General features: G+C 44.8%; 2 protein-coding genes across 2 annotated transcripts; both read left to right on the forward strand.

The window, feature by feature from the left end:
- Positions 1-872: 872 nt before the first annotated feature.
- LOC311615459 (nuclear RNA export factor 3-like) lies at positions 873-7,872 on the forward strand. Its single transcript, XM_084870848.1, has 12 exons — positions 873-958; positions 1,151-1,304; positions 2,442-2,525; positions 2,620-2,748; positions 2,849-2,923; positions 3,140-3,275; positions 5,749-5,864; positions 5,960-6,002; positions 6,476-6,548; positions 7,073-7,255; positions 7,625-7,685; positions 7,796-7,872. Exons 1-12 carry the CDS (start codon positions 939-941, stop codon positions 7,847-7,849), a joined length of 1,128 nt encoding a protein of 375 aa, XP_084726974.1. The 5' UTR covers positions 873-938; the 3' UTR covers positions 7,850-7,872.
- On the forward strand, positions 5,805-14,991 carry LOC311615461 (uncharacterized protein; the record flags this gene model as incomplete). Its single annotated transcript, XM_084870850.1, has 8 exons — positions 5,805-5,864; positions 5,960-6,002; positions 6,476-6,548; positions 7,073-7,255; positions 7,625-7,690; positions 13,408-13,605; positions 13,969-14,058; positions 14,398-14,991. The coding sequence occupies 8 exons, from the start codon at positions 5,805-5,807 to the stop codon at positions 14,759-14,761; spliced, it is 1,077 nt and encodes a 358-aa protein (XP_084726976.1). The 3' UTR covers positions 14,762-14,991.
- Positions 14,992-18,079: the final 3,088 nt, after the last annotated feature.

Below are 18,079 nucleotides of genomic sequence, written 5' to 3' on the forward strand. Positions count from 1 at the left end.
GGGGCTGTGGGCAATGGGCCAAATGGGGTGAAGGCCTATCAGGAACCAGCAGCCTGGGGGAAGGGCCATGGGTGGTTGGCCAGCCAGCCCTGCCCCTGATCAGAGTGGGGAGGGCAGATTGAGGGCAGAGCTGGCTCGGGGAGGGGCCGTGGGCCAACCGGAGTGGTGGGAGCCTATCAGGGACGGAGCTGGCTGAGAAGATGGGCTGCAGGAGGTTGGCTGGCCGGCCCCACCCCTGATTGGGCACTCGCTGGTCACAATGGATGTAATAGTGACCAGTCATCCCAGTCATTATGGCATTCTGGTCACTGGCTATATATATATATATATATATATATATATATATATATATATATATATATATAGACTAGAGGCCAGTGCACAAAATTTATGCACGGGTGGGGAGTCCCTCAGCCTGCCCTGCATCCTCTTCAATCTGGGACCCCTCAGATATCCATCTTGCAATTTGGGACTTCTGGCTCCTAACTGCTCACCTGCCCGCCTGCCTGATTGCCTCTAACCACCTCTGCCATCTGCCTGATCACCCCCAGCCACCCTCCCCTGCCAGCCTGATTGCCCCTAATCTGTCTCTGCCCATGCCACTGTGGCTTTGTCCAAAAGGAGGAGCAGAAGACTGGAAGATGTCTGGTAGACCCAGTCTAATTAGCATATTACCCTTTTATTAGTATAGATTATAAGAATCAATAATATTTCTCTCTTAGTTATTTCTCCCCAGGACATTTTCTAGTATTGAGACCATTGATGTGTTGTTCTTGATTTCAGGGCACAATCCAGATAGTGACACCACAGATAGAAGACCAAGACGTTGGGGTATTTACCGAAGGAGATATAACAGTGTGTCTGAACAAGTAAGTTCTGGCACTCATCCTTCATCCCACAAGCAAGAAGATGGAGATTCAGCAACAATTGACGCTCACATGGACACCGGAGTAAGATAGTAAGTGACCAGTGAAATATATAACCTTGGAGTTAAATATATCATTCTTCTCTCCAACCAGGAAGAATGAGTAATGATAAGATCAAGTTAATCGTTCAGAAAACTTTATTTTAGCTGAGGTATCAATGGGGTGAACATGTATAGAAGACTTCCTGAGTATATATAGACTACTTTTTCTCCACTGCCCCACAGTGCTCCCTATGCCATTCCACGCTATCATTGGAGAGGCCATTTTCAGGAACAAGTCCAAACCCATATTAACAAGGAAAGAGAGAAAAATCCTCCAAAGACAAAAATGGAGGAGAAGAAGCAGGATGAGATATCAGGAAGCTGGTTCAAGATCACAGTGAGTGTCCTAGAAATCTGGAACTAATGTGAACAGAGGGAGCTGTGTTAGATTCATGTAGAAATGCTAAATACCTTTCTGAGGCATAGGAGTTGGCAATGTGTCTTTTTATTAGTAGGAGTTAACATCCTAGGCCAGTGTTTTTCAACCTTTTTTGGGCAAAGGCACACTTGTTTCATGAAAAAAATCACGAGGCACACCACCATTAGAAAATGTTAAAAAATTTAACTCTGTGCCTATATTGACTATATATAAAGTAATTCTCTTGAATAGGAATCAAATAAACACAAAGAAAGTATTTTATAATTACTTTATTATGAAATATTAAGTAAACAAAATAGTGAAAAATTATAAAATTCTTGTCTTGTCTGCACCTACAGCACACCAGGCAACATCTCGCGGCACACTAGTGTGCCGCGGAACAGCGGTTGAAAAACGCTGTCCTAGGCCATATAAGGGCAGATTTAGAGAATCATTATAAAGAAAACAGACTGCTGAAACTGGTTTGGCTCAGTAGATAGAGCGTCGGCCTGCGGACTGAAGGGTCCTGGGTTCAATTCTGGTCAAGGGCATGTACATTGGTTGTGGGCACATCCCTGGTGGGGGGTGTGCAGGAGGCAGCTGGTAGATGTTTCTCTCTCATCAATGTTTCTAGCTTTCTATCCCTCTCCCTTCCTCTCTGTAAAAAGTCAATAAAATATATATTTTAAAAAATAAAACAGACTGATTGCAAAAGAGGATGAGACAAGTAGTCTAAAAGCAAAGGAGGAAACACTGCTAAGGAGATGGAGCAACTCCATACCTGAAGACACGGTTTGGCCCAAACTGAATGCAGTAGAATGTTTTGTCCCTGGGGTCCTTGTGAGAAATGCTAAGTCTGCCTTAAGTAGGATCTCTTAGAACTTTATAAAAGGAAGTACATTTTAAACATTTTAACTTGATTATTTGAGAAAATCTATTTGAATGGAAAGAATGGTATTTAGGGAATTCATGTCTGGTACAAAAGCTAGCAATAATGGATACTATCCTATCTTAAACAGTTGTTTTAAAGGCTGAAAAGAAAACCTGGTTGGGTTTATTCATAACCTTAGATCCCATTATGTCAATCTTCTCTCCTATCTTTTCTTTGGCTTCTAGGTTCCATTCGGCATAAAATATGATGAGAAGTGGTTGCTGAATTTGATTCAGAAGCAATGCAGCACCCCCTTTACTCCAGTCAAAGTAAGAGAAGACAATAAGGTGGATGAGAAGTAACAGGGCCAATGAGCAGTGGCTCTGTTCTCATATTCTGTTTCTCTTGTCACTATCCCTATAGTTTCACTATGAGAAAATGCAGGCCCACTTCTTCGTTGAGAATGCCAGTATTGCCTTTGCATTGAAGAATGTTAGTGGCAAGATTTACGATAAGAATAATGAGAAGGTACGTGTCAAAGGCATGACTAGGACTGGCTAGGGGCAAGAGGGCAGGACAGGGGCAAATTCTTGCTTAATCCCAAGGCTCAGATTTCCTGGTGCTTACCCAGCCCCTCTTGTGTTCTCTGCAGATATCTATCTTTGTCATCCCCTCTAATGCACCCCAGGATGTGCAGGAGGAGCTGAAGTCAGAAAAGGAGGATCAGGTAAAGGTAATGCAGACTCCAGATCAGTTGTGCAACCATATTCAAACCCACTTCTTCTACCCCACCATTTTCACTACATCAGAGTCAGAGCCACTGAACCCCATGGGGTGATGACAAAGGACAGTGACGTGGATTTGTTAGAAAAGGAAGGGACTGGGGCTACAGGCATCTTGGCTCTCTTTCTATGGTCTATGTGGTTCCTTCCCATAATCACAGGTGAAGTCAGCAGAGGAATTGGACCAGGGAAAAAAGCTGGAGCCAGAAGACATGAATGCAAAAAGAAACCCCTCATGCACCACCTTACCAGATAATTCAACCAACATAAGGTTAGTTGTACCCTCTTCCACCCCTGGTGAGCCTGACCTACCCTTGATAGTATATGTTTGCAGAGGCAACAAATAGATCTTCTGGGAGTATCATAGACCCTCCACTCTCTTTTTTATGTCCTTCACCTGTGCTTAGAGGTATCCTTTCCTTCCTCTGATCTGCTCACCTGTTCTCCTGGTCTAGAGTCAGTTTCCTGACTCTGCAAGTAATCATGGGATCACAGGTGCACAGTGGTCCATGAGGAGAAAAGGCAGTGATCATAAGAGGGCATCACACATCCATCATGCCCTCCTAAGATTGTACTCTAGGAAGCGTGATATCCCCTCATTGCCAGTACTAGGGGTGACCAGTCTTGGGTCAGATGCTGGTGACCTGGAATGGGAAAGGTCCTCCAACACAGGTCCTCATGTTGAGACAGGTCTTCCTATTCTGTGCAGAGAAGAGCTACCCTCCCCTGCCCTGAGATGAGCCCTCTTTCCTTTGATCCAAAGGGGGCTCTTCTCCAAACCCAGGCAGACATGGGAAGTTTACTGCCCTATGTTAAGGGCTGGGTGGCTGCTGTTATGACATTAGTTCCTCTGGAACAATGCCACGAGTTGGGCTCTCCTTGAGAAAAGCCAGGTTTCCCTGAGTTAAGGGGCCAGAAGTGAGCCACCACCAGTGAGCAGAGAGTCTCTGGAGGCAGAAGTGGAAGGCAGAAGGCACAAAGCGTTGAGGATACAGAAGGACAGTCCTCTCAGTGCCCCTCCCTCCACATACCAACATCTCCTACTTGGTCCTTCAGAGGAACCCTGGGTAGCCCAACATGGGTAGGATTGCTCAGAAACCAACTAAGATAGGTACAGGCGCATAGTGGTCTATGAGGAGAGAAGGCAGTGATCATAAGAAGGGACCACACATTCCCCCTCCCTAAGCTGAGCTGGGCCTGATCTTTTCTTTATTCCTTCCCGAGAAGGACTCCTGATCCTATGGTTGTTGTGTTTCCCATGCCCACTTCAGACTCTCACAGGTGACAAAGACTCAACCAATATCCCATGGGATCCAAGTTCAACATGTTCAAGTTTTTCATTCCTAACTGGGATCCCAGAGCCCAACAGTGGCAGGTGCAGGAAAAGTATGCAGCTCTAAATGCTGCTCTTTATGTCACTGGAGAAGGGAGTCAGGGCATCTAGAAGGGAGCTACCTAGCAGAATGGAGAATGAGTGGGAATAGGGCAGGAGGGAGGGCGAGTACTCTTCCTATGGATCAGTTCTTGGGGAAGGTTCCCAGGTCCCTGGAAGGCTGTGACACTAGAGTATAGCTGGGCTATATGTCTGGTGTAGGTTTGCTTGCTACAACAAGGCAGGGATGCTCTGCAGATTCAGTTACATTTCTGTTTTGTCTTTATTTTGGCAGCTCCATCCTGGAATTGTTCCCCAAATTATTATGCCTGGTAAGTGTATTTCTCTGTGACTGACTCCTTTAAGTGGCACAGACATTTCTCACCACCTGCTCTGGACCCCTTTAGGTCTGGCTCAAGTTACATTTTTGTATCAGACCCTTAATCCTCATCTGTGGATTGACCCATGTGGGAATCTGATAAAGGCTCTGGACCTTCTTCACACAAGTTCTCCACAGGCTCCAGGGCCCCCATGATGATGGTACAAGTGTAGTCCTGCTCATGGAATTTCCAGGGCTCTTTTGCATCTGACTTCTGACCTTCACCCTCTCCTGGGTCCTTCCTTTTCCTGATCATTCAGTACCACCTGTTGGTCTGAAAGGCTGACTTCCTTTTCTCCAGGATGACCAGGAGCCTCCCCCACCAACTAATTCTGAGATTGAAGCCCACAAGAATGTACCATCCTGCAAGGTGAGGAGGGGGAATGAAGCAGGGTTTCAGGTAGTGAGTGAAGATGGGGTATCAGCCGTGGTCCTGAGGACTGTTGTGATTTTAGGGAAGTTTCTTTGGATCTGACCCACTGAAGAGTCTAGTCTTGCAATTTCTGCAGCAGTAAGTACTCCTGGAAACACCAGGAATCGGGGGACCTGGGACTGCTGTTTGGGACTCTCACATCTCATTTGGGGCCTGGTTAACAAAGCAGCTTGTCCCCTTTGCTCCACCACAGGTATTACTCTATCTATGACTCTGGAGACCGGCACTGTCTCCTCTGTACTTACCATGACGATGCCTGCTTCTCCCTGACCATTTCTTTCAACCCCAAGGACCCAGCCCCGTGAGTATCACAGCTCAAACTCTTTTTCTGTTGGGGGGGGGGGGTTTCCAGCAGAAACCAGTCAGCTCTTAGAAGCACCCTCATGGCCAGACCTCCACACCCTATTCCTATTTTTTCTCCTAGAAGCAGCTTGTTTGAGTACTTCAAGGATAACAGGAATATGAAGAACCTCAAGGACCCCAGTGCGTGTGGGGTGGGGAAGATTGGGCAGGGAATGGCGCATGAAGGGTCTCTCATAGGGCCCAGGGAGTGGCAACATTGACCTTTGCTGTTCTTCCCCTTCAGACCTGCATTTTCAACTGCTGAAACATACAAAACGTGACATTATATGCACCCTCTGTATGTTGCCCAAAACTCAGCATGACCTGAGCTCCTTTGTGGTGGACATGTTGTTCCAGTCGGTGAGCACCTGCTTCCTCCCTCAGACAGGCCAAGAAAGACACAGGTGTGTGGGAGCTGTAGATGGTGACTGAGCACCTGTGTTCCTCCCTTTTAGGAAAAGATGCTCTGCTTCTGTGTCAATGGGGTGTTCAAGGAAGGTGAGTGCCTGTAGAGTTCCCTATCCAGATGTCCACTGCTCCCTCCCCCTTGCTGGGCTCCCTCTCAGAACTCTCCCAGCTTCCTATAAGCCCTGCACAGTTTGGTAGTTGGGAACACAGATATGGGGTTTGATGGCTATCATCCCAGATCCTGACTGTAAGAACTTGGGCCCATTACTTAATCTCTTATTTTCCTCATTTATGAAATGGGACTAATAATACCTATGGCTGAAAACAATGAATTAAATGAACTTGTGAGGTGGTTGTTCTGGGGCCTGGCACATAGTAGGAACCATGTTAGTGGGAAGAAATTGCTCCTAATGTTGCCCTCCCAATTCCCCGCACAGTGACTCCCAGAGAATAGTTGTCTCCTTGGGCATGAGTATGCAGTCCCACCCTGACTTGGGAAAGCTGAGTGAGTGTGTGAAGCCTGTGTGACTCCAAGGGGGCATTGTTGTTTGTTGTTGTTGAAGTGGAAGGAAGGTCTCAGGGCTCTGTGCGTGCCTTCACCCGGACTTTCATCACTACCCCTGCCAGCGATTCCAGGTGAGTGTTATGCTCTGGGGGGACATACAGCCCAACCTGGGCTCATGGCTGTGGCAATGTGACGGTGCATATTCTCAGGGTTTTCTCAGTGTTGTGGGAAGCCAGCAGGTTGATATCAGGGATAGTCCTTCAGAGGGGTTAAGAGTGTGGGCTCTGGAGTTAGAACACTGAAAGTGTTTCAGGTTTCTTTCAGGTTCTCTTCATGGCATCAACACTCACTCGATTTGTACCTGAGTGAAATCCCGTGACCCTCTCTGTGACCTATGTCTTCCTCTGAAAATGGGATTAAACTGTCCTCTCCCTTGGGCTGTTTCACTGAGTAAATGCAATGGGGCTAGGGGTACAAACCTAGTGAAGCTGGTAGGCAATCTCTCCAAGGGGTGGGAGGTGGGAAGGGAAGAGGAATCTGGGGAGCAGATACTGGTGGGTATGGGAGCAATCTGGTCGCTGAGTGGCAGTGGAAGCAGGATAATGAATGTGGAGGTGTCTATCCATCAGTTGTCTGAGGGCCCATTTTTCTCCAGTCTCTGCATCATGAATGATGAACTGTTTGTGAGGGACGCCACCCCCAACACAACTCAGAGTATGCATCCCATAGAAGTGCCTACACCCACCACCAGCTCCATGACCACCCTCTCCCAGGAGCAGCAAGAAATGGTGCAAGTTTTCTCCACCAAGTCTGGAATGAGCCTCCAGTGGTCTCAGAAGTGAGTGCTGGGTGTGTATGGGGATAGGATGGAGCTGGGAGGAGCAGAGGAGTGAATAATAGAAACTTGCAAGTAATTTGTTTTGCTCATTTATTTCACCTGTCCCTCTGAACATTTCTCTCTCATTGTGTATAAACAACACAGTTGTTTTTAACAGGTATGTATTCCTTTATGGAATTCTTTATTTCTTGGACCTCATTTTTTTATTGACACATTTGGATTTCAGGAATTTTTCCAACATAGAGCTTATTTCGTTGCATATATAAATGTGAAGGCATATTTGTCACATAGTTTATGAAATGGCAGGGGGTTATCAGATTGACTCCACTTTTGTCCTAATGGATGTCTCCTGCCCTTCCTCCTCCCCAGGTGTCTTCATGATAACCACTGGGACTACACGAAGGCTGAACAGGTGCTCACTCTGTACAAGGTGAGGTCTGGGAATTTGGGCCAAGTGAGTGAAGAATGGATGGCCTGGGGATGAGACTCAGGGCTCCTGGCTGTACTAGTCTCCCAACTAGCTCCCTACACTTCCTCCAGGACAAGTACAAGATCTCAGAGGAGGCCCTCCCACAGGCTGATCCCGGATCCTAAGAACACAACCTCACCAAAATCCCCTTGAGTGTCATCATCTTCATCCTCATCATCTTTGTTATGTTTTCCCTCCAGTCTTACTATATTCCTATTATTGAGCCAGGAGGTCTGGTTGGAGCTAATAAGTCAATGCTTAAGTGACACTCATCCACCCAAAGGGCTGGTTGTTTTATGTATCTGTCCCTTCCAGGAACCCTGATTCTTTTCCTAATAAAGATTGATGTTGCATGTTATGTCCCTGCGAAATCCATTCAAGTCAAAATCCATTCATTGGTCTACAGAGGAGGAAAGTCAAAGATGGCCAATGAGTACCTGGAAAACAATGTGGTAGAGACTCAAATCCTGGATCCCTCTAAACCCAGGCTGTGTATGTCCCGAAGGTTATGTGGCTTCTGAGTTAGTGTGCTCTGTTACTCCGGTAGACCTGGGGGAGGTGGCTCCCCTAGTATATTAGTCCAACATTTTTAGGCAGAAAACAGTATTACCTTCTTAGCAATACAAATCTATTCAAATTTAAAAGTAATTCCCTTGGGGATAAACTGTATTAAAGAGCAGTAAAAACCTAGGAAGAAAAAATTGTCATCATTTATGACTGATATGGGAGTAATATTTTTGATATATAAAGAAATCAGTAGAGAAAGGGGGAACTGATATTAAAGCAGAATTGTTATTAAAAGCAGTAGAAATGCCCTATGAAAAGCTATCCAACCATAATTACCTACTTAGCCAGAACTGTGAATCCTATATAATACAGAGCTAATATGCTAATTAGACCAAATAGCAGAACCACTGTCCGGACGAGCTTCCAAACAAAGCAGGGGCTGCGAGGGCTTGCACAAATTTTGTGCATTGGGCCTCTAGCATTGAAATAAAATGGAGACAAATTTTAGCAAAAGAAAGAAGAAACCTGATAGTTGTATCTTTGAAAAATATGTGCACTATATTGCTGTATTACTTTTTTAGACCTTCTATAACAGTACCACAAAGTGGATGGCTTAAAAGAACAGAAATTGCACTGGCCTGTGTTGCTCAGTGGTTAGAGCATTGGCCCACACACCAAAGGGTCATGGGTTTGATTTCTGATCAAGGGCACATACCTGGGTTACAGGTTCAATTCCCAGCCTCAGTCAGGGCCTGTGGGGGAGGCAACAAATCAACGCGTGTCTCTCACATTATTGATACAAGGTGAAAAGGAAGAGAGAGCAGACTGACTGGGGAGGCTCTTCCCCCAGCAATCACTTATCTATGATTCTTGGAATACCCGACCACCAGGTGTAGAAGAGACCCATCTGATTTCCACTATGAGGACAGACCCCTGCCCCCACCATGCATCTGGGAAGTGAATCACTTGGTGGGAATTTGGGAAAGAAAAGGAAGGAACCCAAAGATTTGCTCAGGTCAATACGTTGGTCACCTCTCCATCCATATAACAGGAGTAGTAACAGTCAGGAGTATGAATGTAGGGAATGAGAGGCTCTGGAACAAGCATGTCAAACTCAAAAGCTAACACAGGCCAAATAAACAAGGTTTAAGTTTATGTGGGCCACAAAAAAACAAAAGCTTCAATTTTCATAGAAAGGTAGGTTTATTTCCATAGAGACATGCTGAATACAAAGGGCTGAAAGAACTGAGTCATCATTAACATAAAAGAATAGAACATTTTAATAAAAATTAATATTTTTCTTGAATATTAACTTACCAGACACTGAATAACTGCACAAATTAATAAGTGTAAAGCAAATAAACTTATTTTTCTTGTTCTCCTAAAGCAAAATATTTCCTGTTGCGCACAACAACCAAGTCAGTCCAAGATTAATGACGTGGCAATCAGCTGCTAAAATATTCACTGCTAGTATTAGTGAATAGAAATGATGCACCTGCACATAAGGCGAGTAAGGGAAATGAATGCAATCCTTTTATAGTAATCAGTCATTAGCAAACGTTGTAATTCATTATTAATAATTATGTATAACAGTATATTGTAAAAATTAAGTTACAAAATTTTTATTAAAACGTTTCTTACATACCATTATATTGGCTGGGCCACAAAAATATTTGTTGTGGGCCACATGCTGCCTGCAGGAGGCAGTTCAACATGCTTGCTCTGGAATGTGGCAGCGGGAAGACCAGTCTCTTATCAAAAAAGAGATGATCTGACTATCTTCATCCCTCAATCTGCCTCAAAACTATCATTAGTATTAGCCATTAAACTTCAGCAGATTATTTCAGTTGTCAGCAAATGCTTTTTCATATTTAATGAATGTTTATCAGAATAGAACTAGTGGCCTGGTGCACAAAATTCATGCACATTAAACGGGGATTAATTAGAGAAAATAGTTTAACATTGCTACTTGCCCTTTCTCTATAATAGAAGTGTCAGAGATGAAAGAAAATTATTGGGTCGGCAACTAAGTAATTGCGGATTTTTAAAAAAATCAAAGAATTTTTTCATGGAACTAAATAACTTTATTCTGTAATGTATTGCCCATTTTGATCAATGACCTTTTGCCATCTTTCAGGCAGCATCATAATCCCACGTTCAAAAAACTTCTGGTTTTTATTAGCAAAAAACTGAATCAGGTACGATTTGACATCATCATCATTATTGAAATTTTTACCATTCAAGGAGTTTTGTAAAGATCGAAACAAAAAGTAATCAGATGGTGCAAGGTCAGGACTATATGGTGGATGTGGCAAAACATCCCAACCAAGCTCCATTAATTTGTGCCGAGTGACCAAAGATGTGTGTGGCCTTGCATTGTCATGATGGAATACAACACCTTTTCGATTTGTCAATTCGGGCCGCTTTTCTTCAACTGCATTGTTTAATTTCGTTAGTTGTTCAATGTAGACATCAGAATTGATCGTTCGGTTGGGTGGTAAGAGTTCAAAGTAGACAATTCCTTTGTAATCCCACCAAACTGATAACAAAACCTTCTTTTGATGAATCTCAGCTTTTGATGTTGTTTGAGTTGGTTCACCTGGCCTGCTCCACGATCTTTTCCGCTTCATATTGTTGTAAACAACCCATTTTTCATCGCCAGTTATCAGTCGTTTTAAAAATGGATCATTTTCATTACGTTTCTTTAGCAAATTGCAGCTGCTAATGCGTTGCGTTAACTGTGATTCTTTCAGTTCTTGAGGAACCCATGTATCGAGTTTTTGAACATAGCTAAGTTGTTTTAAGTGATTTTCAATGCATGTATGTGATACATGAAGCTTCTCTGCAATCTCACGTGTTGTACTGTGACAGTCTGAATTGATTATTGCTTTGATTAGGGCGTCATCAACTTCAACTGGACGACCAGAGCGTTTTTCATCTTTGAGTGAAAAATCACCAGAACGAAATTTGGCAAACCAATTTTGACACTGCCGTTCTTTTAAGGCTTCGTCACCATAAACAGCACATAACTTTTTATGAGCTTGCGATGCGTTTTCCCTTTGCGGAAATAAAAAAGCAAAATATGACGAAAATGTTCCTTTTGATTTTCCATTTTTCAACGAACGCCAAACGAAAACTACAAAACAGATCAAAAAACTTTTTTTACTGATTAACAGCTGAATAGCCAACTATCAAATAACAAAATGTGTTTTACATTTGTACTACGTCTGCAAACTAAAAATTCAACTGAAGCCATATATGTGTGAAACCCGCAATTACTTAGCTGCCGACCCAATAGTAAAATGTATATGAAAACCTTCCTCCTGTCAAAGTCTGGGGTGCACCACAGGACCCAGAGTCAAGTCCCAGCCCACCCATATGCGCCTCAAAATCACATGAGACCCATACCTGCCCCTCCTCCCCCCCCAATTGGGTTAGATCCAGACCCTGCCAGTCCCACACTTGTCAAGCTCTGCCTGGCAGGGGGCATAGCCTCAGGTCCCCTGGCCCAGCGCCAGGATGGGGGGCATGGCCTGAGGTCCCCCAGCCCAGATCAGGGCAGGGAGCGTACCTTGAGGTTCCCCATCAAGACCCTCTGGATGGGAGCTATGGCCTGAGATCCCCCATCAAGCCCCACTGGGCGGGGGGCGTGGCCTGAGTTTCCCCACCCAGCACTGGGGGTGCACCTTGAGGTCCCCTGTCAAGCCCCACTGGGTGGGGTGCATGGCCTGAGGTCCCTGGTCAAGCCCCGCCAGGTGGGGGTGGGGGGGAGGTGCAACCTCAGGTCTCCTGGCCCAGCACTGAGAGGGGGGCGCAGCCTCAGGTCCCCCATCAAGCACTGCTGGGCAGGGGCGTGGTCTGAGTTATCCCGACCAAGCACTGAGGGTGCACCTTGAGATCCCCCGTCAAGCCCTTCTGGGAATGGGGCAAGGCCTGAGGTCCCATCAAGCCCAGCCAAGCAAGGGGGTGCAGCCTCAGGTCCCCTGGCCTGGTGCTGGGGTGGGGTGGGGGCGTGGCCTGAAGTCCCCTGTCAAGCCGCACCTGGTGGGGTGTGTGTCCTGAGGTCCCCCAGCCTGACGCTAGGGTGGGGGATGCAGCCTGACGTCCCCTGTCAAGCCCCATAGGGTCAGGGGAGGGTGTAGCCTCAGGTCCCTGCTGATTGCTCATTAAGGCTCCTTATGGGAACTTGGCCTCAGCTGTGGGTGCAGCCATCTTTGTAGCAGAGTGATGGTCAATTAGCATATTTCCTCTTTATTAGATAGGATAAGATGCACATGTTTATTAATAAAACTTGAAATTTGACCCAGAAGGGGGAAAAGGTAGATTATTTACATTAAATGGCCATGATCTGACAACTGGACTTCTTCCCAAAGATCTACTTCAAGGATCATTTTCAAAACACCAACTGTGTTTAGGAACACATATCTCCTCCTATCTGTAAAATTTTGAAACAAGCCAGAATGTTCCAAAAATGAAGTTGTATGGACCCCCCCCAAAAAATGTTTTCTGTGTAGTGCCAGAGAACATAAACAATTATGTTTTATACTTCCCCAGGTTGAAGTGTGTCTTTTAAAAATGAAATTCATACTTTTCAGTTCCTTGGACCATACTGATTTTTAAAAAGGAAATAAAGAGAAATGGTTAGGCTCTCCTGGCTGAGTAACGTTCCATTGTGTATACATATATACCATATATATTTTATCCATTCATTTGTTGATGGACATTTAACTTGTTTCAATATCTTGGCTATTGTGATTAATATTGGGGTAAACATGAGAGTGCATATATCTCTTTGAAATATTCTTTTCACTAAAACATTTAAAAAATGAGCATGTATTAATCACTTAAAAATAAATAAAAATGCTTTGAAAAATAGTTAAAAAGAGAGATAGAGATAGAGATAGAGAGAGAGAGAAATGGAGGTTAGGAAGCAGATATATAGCCAGAGAGAAGAGGAGAGAAAGCAGAAAAGGCCAAAGCCAGTGCCAAGAATGTGCTATTGTTGGGGGGAGGGAGGTGCAGACCCTCCCTGGTAACCAGGGAACAACCCCCAATCGTAGGGTGAGCCCTCAGAACGGAGAGGACCAGGCTGAGCGAAAGGAAGGGCCTAGCAGTGACTTGGAGGGAGAAGATAGGCTTGGGCAGTTGGGGGCGGGTCCAGTCAAACTCCTCTCAGGTCGGGGTGTGTGTGGCGGGGGCGGGTGGGGGGGGCCGGGGGGCTGGGAGCTCTGGAGCTCCTCGGTGACGCGAGGCCTCACGTGACGGAGCTGCGGAGGGAGCAGCCTCGGAGCGGCGGCCGTCACTCCCTCTGGGTACCAGCTCCCTCCCGCTGCCCGCGCCGGCGGCTGGCATCGGGCCCGGATCAGCGCGGCGGGTAAGCGCGGGGCGCGCCGGGCCGGGGCAGCGGCCGCCCCGCACCCCGGAGGCCGGCGCCGGGGTCAGCGCCCGGTCCCCCGGCCTCGTCCGCTCCGGCGGGCGGTCTCGGGGCTTAAGCCGGGGGCCCCGTGGGGCGGGGTGCGGGGCGGCGGGGGCGGGGCGGGCGGCAGAGCCGCTTGGCAGTGGAGATCGCCGCCGCCCGGTGCCCTGGGAGCGCGGGGAAGCCGCTCCGCTCCGGGGAGAGACGCGGGGGGCGGGGGGGGGGGGGGCGGAGAGGGAGGGAGGGGAGAGACCTGGCGGCGGCGAGTCGGTGAGTAACGTTTGGCCACAGTCCTGCTCCCTCCACCCCGGCCCTCTGCAGATCCGTGGGTCTGTGGGTCTGTGTCAAGTATCCAGTGGAGCACCCCGCGGCGAGATTCAAGAAGAGGGGAGACATCAAGGATAGGCCCAGGTGGGTGCGGGGGCACAGTGCTGCGGGGCGGATGCATAGAGCAGCCTGAGACCTCCCCCTGCCTTCAGCCACCAAGTCCTCTACCCCTAGTCCCCGGCTACCTGAAGAGGCCTAGGGATGAATCTGTAGGGGAAATGATGGATTTGGGGCGAGGTATGGGAAAGAAGTGGGAGAGCTGGGACTGGAGGCCCACTAGAGGGTGTAGGGAGCTTCTCAGGTGGGAAATATGAGTTTTTAAAAATAACCTTTGCTATCCAGGACTCTGAAAGATGAGTAGTAAGGTATCTGTCTTCGGTTCTGTACACCAAAAATTTAATTCCCTCCCCTTTTATCTTCTAGGAGCAATGGCGTCCAGAGAGGAACAGTGGCTAAAAATCTCAACGTGGAAGATGCCCAACAGGAAAAGGAGACAAAGGATGCAAAGGAGCAAGATGCTGATAAAGGAGAGCCTGGTGACTATTGTGTGCCCAGAGGAAATGGCAGACGGTTCCTGCAGTACAGATGGGCCGGGGCTCAGAGGCTCGGAGAGCCACAGGCCAGGCTGAGAGGAGAGCACAGGGAGAGAGCTGGGGAGATGAGACGGCTGATGGAAACGCTGAGGGGAAAGCAGTTAAGTCACAGTCTGCGGGCAGTTAGCACTGACCCCCTCACCGTGACCATCACGACTTTTGCCTTGTGCCTTGAATCTTGGTGTTTTCCCTGAAGTTGATAGGGAGACACCTGCTTCCTAAACACACACGTTTGTTATATACCTTTGTTGTAAATCTTTTGATGTCACATGTTTCTGGTGGGTCTTTACTACCAGCTTCTAGTTGAATGTGGTGCTTTTCATCCATCTCGTGAGATTTTGTTATCAGGAGAATTTCACCTATTTCATGGAAAGATGCTTATCATTTATGCAGTATTGTGAAGTTAATAAACCAGTTTTAAAAAGTAATCTCTGTATTCTTTTCACTTCATATATTAATTTAATACATGAAAAGAAAATGCTGAAATTAAATATATCAAATGACTAATACAGGGACTCATTTTTGTGAGATGGGTTGATGTGTTTTAGTTTATATTATCTGAAGTTTGAGAAGAAATAGAAAATATTGTTTAAAATATGCTTTTAATGATTTTAGAGAGAGATGAAGGGAGAGGGAAAGCTAGAAACAAAGATGTGAGAGAAACTTTGATCATTTGCCTCCCATATGTATCCTGACAAGGGATTGAACCCACAATCTGTGTGTGTGCCCTGACTGTGAATCAAACCAGCAACCTTTCAGTGCATGGGATGACGCTCAACCAACTGAGCCACACTAGCCAGGGTGGAAACTAGTTTTTAATGATCTTATAAAAGAAGGAGGGTCAGTTAGTAAATACTTAGTCATGAAATTTGGATACTTTAGCCCAGGGGTGAGGAACCTTTTCCTGCCAAAAGCCATTTGGATATTTATAAAATCATTTGAGGGCCATACAAAATTATCAACTTAAAAATTAGCCTGCTACATTTAGTCATACACTTAATTAACTCACCCCTAATGCCTTGGCAGGGCCAGACTAAATGATTTTGTGGGCCTTTAGCCAGATGAATAAACCCAGGACTTCCTTACATATTGGAGACTATATTTGCTTCACATGACTGCTTTCACTGTGTCCCATAGATTATGGATTGTTGTGTTTTCATTGTCATTTGTTTCCAGGATGCTTTTTATTTCTTCTTTGATCTCTTTGTTTACCCAATCATTATTTAATAACATGCTATTTAGCCTCCAAGTGTTTGAATTTTTTTATTTTTATTGTAGTTTATTTCTAATATTAGGCCATTGTGATCTGAAAAGATGCTTCATATGATTTCAATCTTCTTGAATTTGGAGAGACTTGCCTGTGTCTCAATATGTGGTCTATCTTTGAATATGTCCCATGTGCACTTGAGAAAAATGTATATTTTGTAGTTTGGGGTGAAATGTTCTGAAGATATCGATTAAGTCCATCTGATCTAGTGAGTCATTTAGGATTGCTGTTTCTTTGCTGATTTTTTGTCTAGAGGACTTATCCAGTGATGTCAATGGGGTGTTAAAGGCCCGCCCCTACAATGATTGTATTGCTGTCAATCTATCCTTTGACATCTTCCAGAATTTTTTTATGTATTTGGGTGCTCCTGCATTATATGCATATATGTTTATCAGGGTTATATTCTCTTGTATCAATCCCTTTAGTATTATGAAGTGGCCTTCCTTATCCCTTGTTATGGCCTTCAGTTTGAGATTTATTTTGTCAGATATAAATATTGGCATCCCAGCTTTTTTTTCATTTCCTTTTGCCTAAAAAATATTTTTCATCCCTTCACTTTTAGTCTGTGTGAGTCCTTTGTTCTCAGGTGGGTCTCTTATAGACAGCATGTGTATGGGTCATGCGTTCTTATCCATTCAGCCACAATATGTCTTTTTTTATTTTATTTTTATTTTTTAAAATTTTTTTTTGTAAGCCAGATTTTAGATTCCCAATTCCTGCCTTTGCCAATGAATAAATAGGTAGACCATAAAATAGAACCTCAGATTCTAACTCACCAATGTGGATAATAGTTGACTATGAATAAATTAGAATTAAAAACAAAATTAGATTTGGCCAGAACCAGAAAGAACATATAATTCCATGCATGAGACCACCAGAGGAGCCTGGGAAGGTGAGGCAAGGACTCGAGTTCCAGCGCTAGATGAAAGTCACTTTTCACAGAAAGCTGAGAAACATTTTCTTAGTTATTTTGCATACAAATTCATTTATGTGAAGGAGGTCAGTAGTTGTCCAGAAACAAAGGCAAAAACAGGATTTAGAAGATAGGGTAAAGAGGAGAAACTATAGATGTCTGGAAACAGTGAGTCTCATTTACATATTTCTGACAGAGTAACCTGATTGGCTGCTATGCAGCAGAAAAGTCTGTGTGGGCATTTTCTCCTGGAATAATGGCCCTGTGGGACTATCCAGAAAATTAATTTGGTTTTAGAGTCATCAGAAAATATTGAATGTTTTACTATAAGATGCAAGGGGTTGTATTTATATAATGTCTTCTCATATTCTATCATTAGCACTTCTACTTTATATTAGACTAAACCTGAAACATTTCCTTCATCAGAATTCTTTAGGTGGAACTAATAACTAACCAGGTTAAACTTTTCTCCTTCCTCAAATTTTGTTTACATTTTATTTTTTGTTTGTTTGTTTTAAATAAATCTTCATTGTTCAGATTATTACAAATGTGTTCCTCTCCCCCCCCCCCTGCCAATTGCTCCCCTCCACCAGGTTCCCAGCTCACCCTCTGTCCTTTCCCCACCTCCCATTGTCCTCATCCATAGGTGCACAGTTTGTGTTCAGTTTCTTCCTGCACCCCCACTCGCCTTTTCCCCGAGAATGGTCAGCCCACTCCCTTCCATACCTCTGATTCTATTATATTCACCAGTTAATATTGTTCATCAGATTTTTTAATTCCCTTGGTTTTTAGATTCACTTGTTGATAGTTACATATTTGTTGTTCATAATTTTTATCTTTATTTACTTTCTCTTCTGAAAGAACCCCCTTCAGCAATTCATATAATTCTGGTTTGGTGGTGATGAACTCCTTTAGCTGTTTTTTTATTTGTGAAGCTCTTTATCTGACCTTCGATTCTGAGTGATAGCTTTGCTGGGTAGAGTATTTTTGGCTGTAGGTTCTTGCTATTCATCACCTTGAATATTTCTTGCCATTCCCGTCTGGCCTGCATGGTTTCTGTTGAGAAATCAGCTGACAATCGTATGGGTGCTCCTTTATAGGTAACTACCTGCTTTTCTCTTGTTGCTTTTAATATTCTCTCTTTGTCTTTTGCTCTTGGAATTTTAATTACGATGTGTCTTGATGTGGTCCTCCTTGGATTCCTTTTGTTTGGGGTTCTGCGGGCTTCCTGGACTTGTAAGTCTGTTTCTTTCCACAGGTGGGGGAAGTTTTCTGTCACTATTTCTTCCAGTATTCTTTCGGTATCTTTCTCTCTTCTTCTGGGACCCCCAT

The sequence above is a fragment of the Pipistrellus hanaki genome (assembly GCF_964339955.1).
Source record: "Pipistrellus hanaki genome assembly, chromosome: X".
NCBI classification, from domain to species: Eukaryota; Metazoa; Chordata; class Mammalia; order Chiroptera; family Vespertilionidae; genus Pipistrellus; species Pipistrellus hanaki.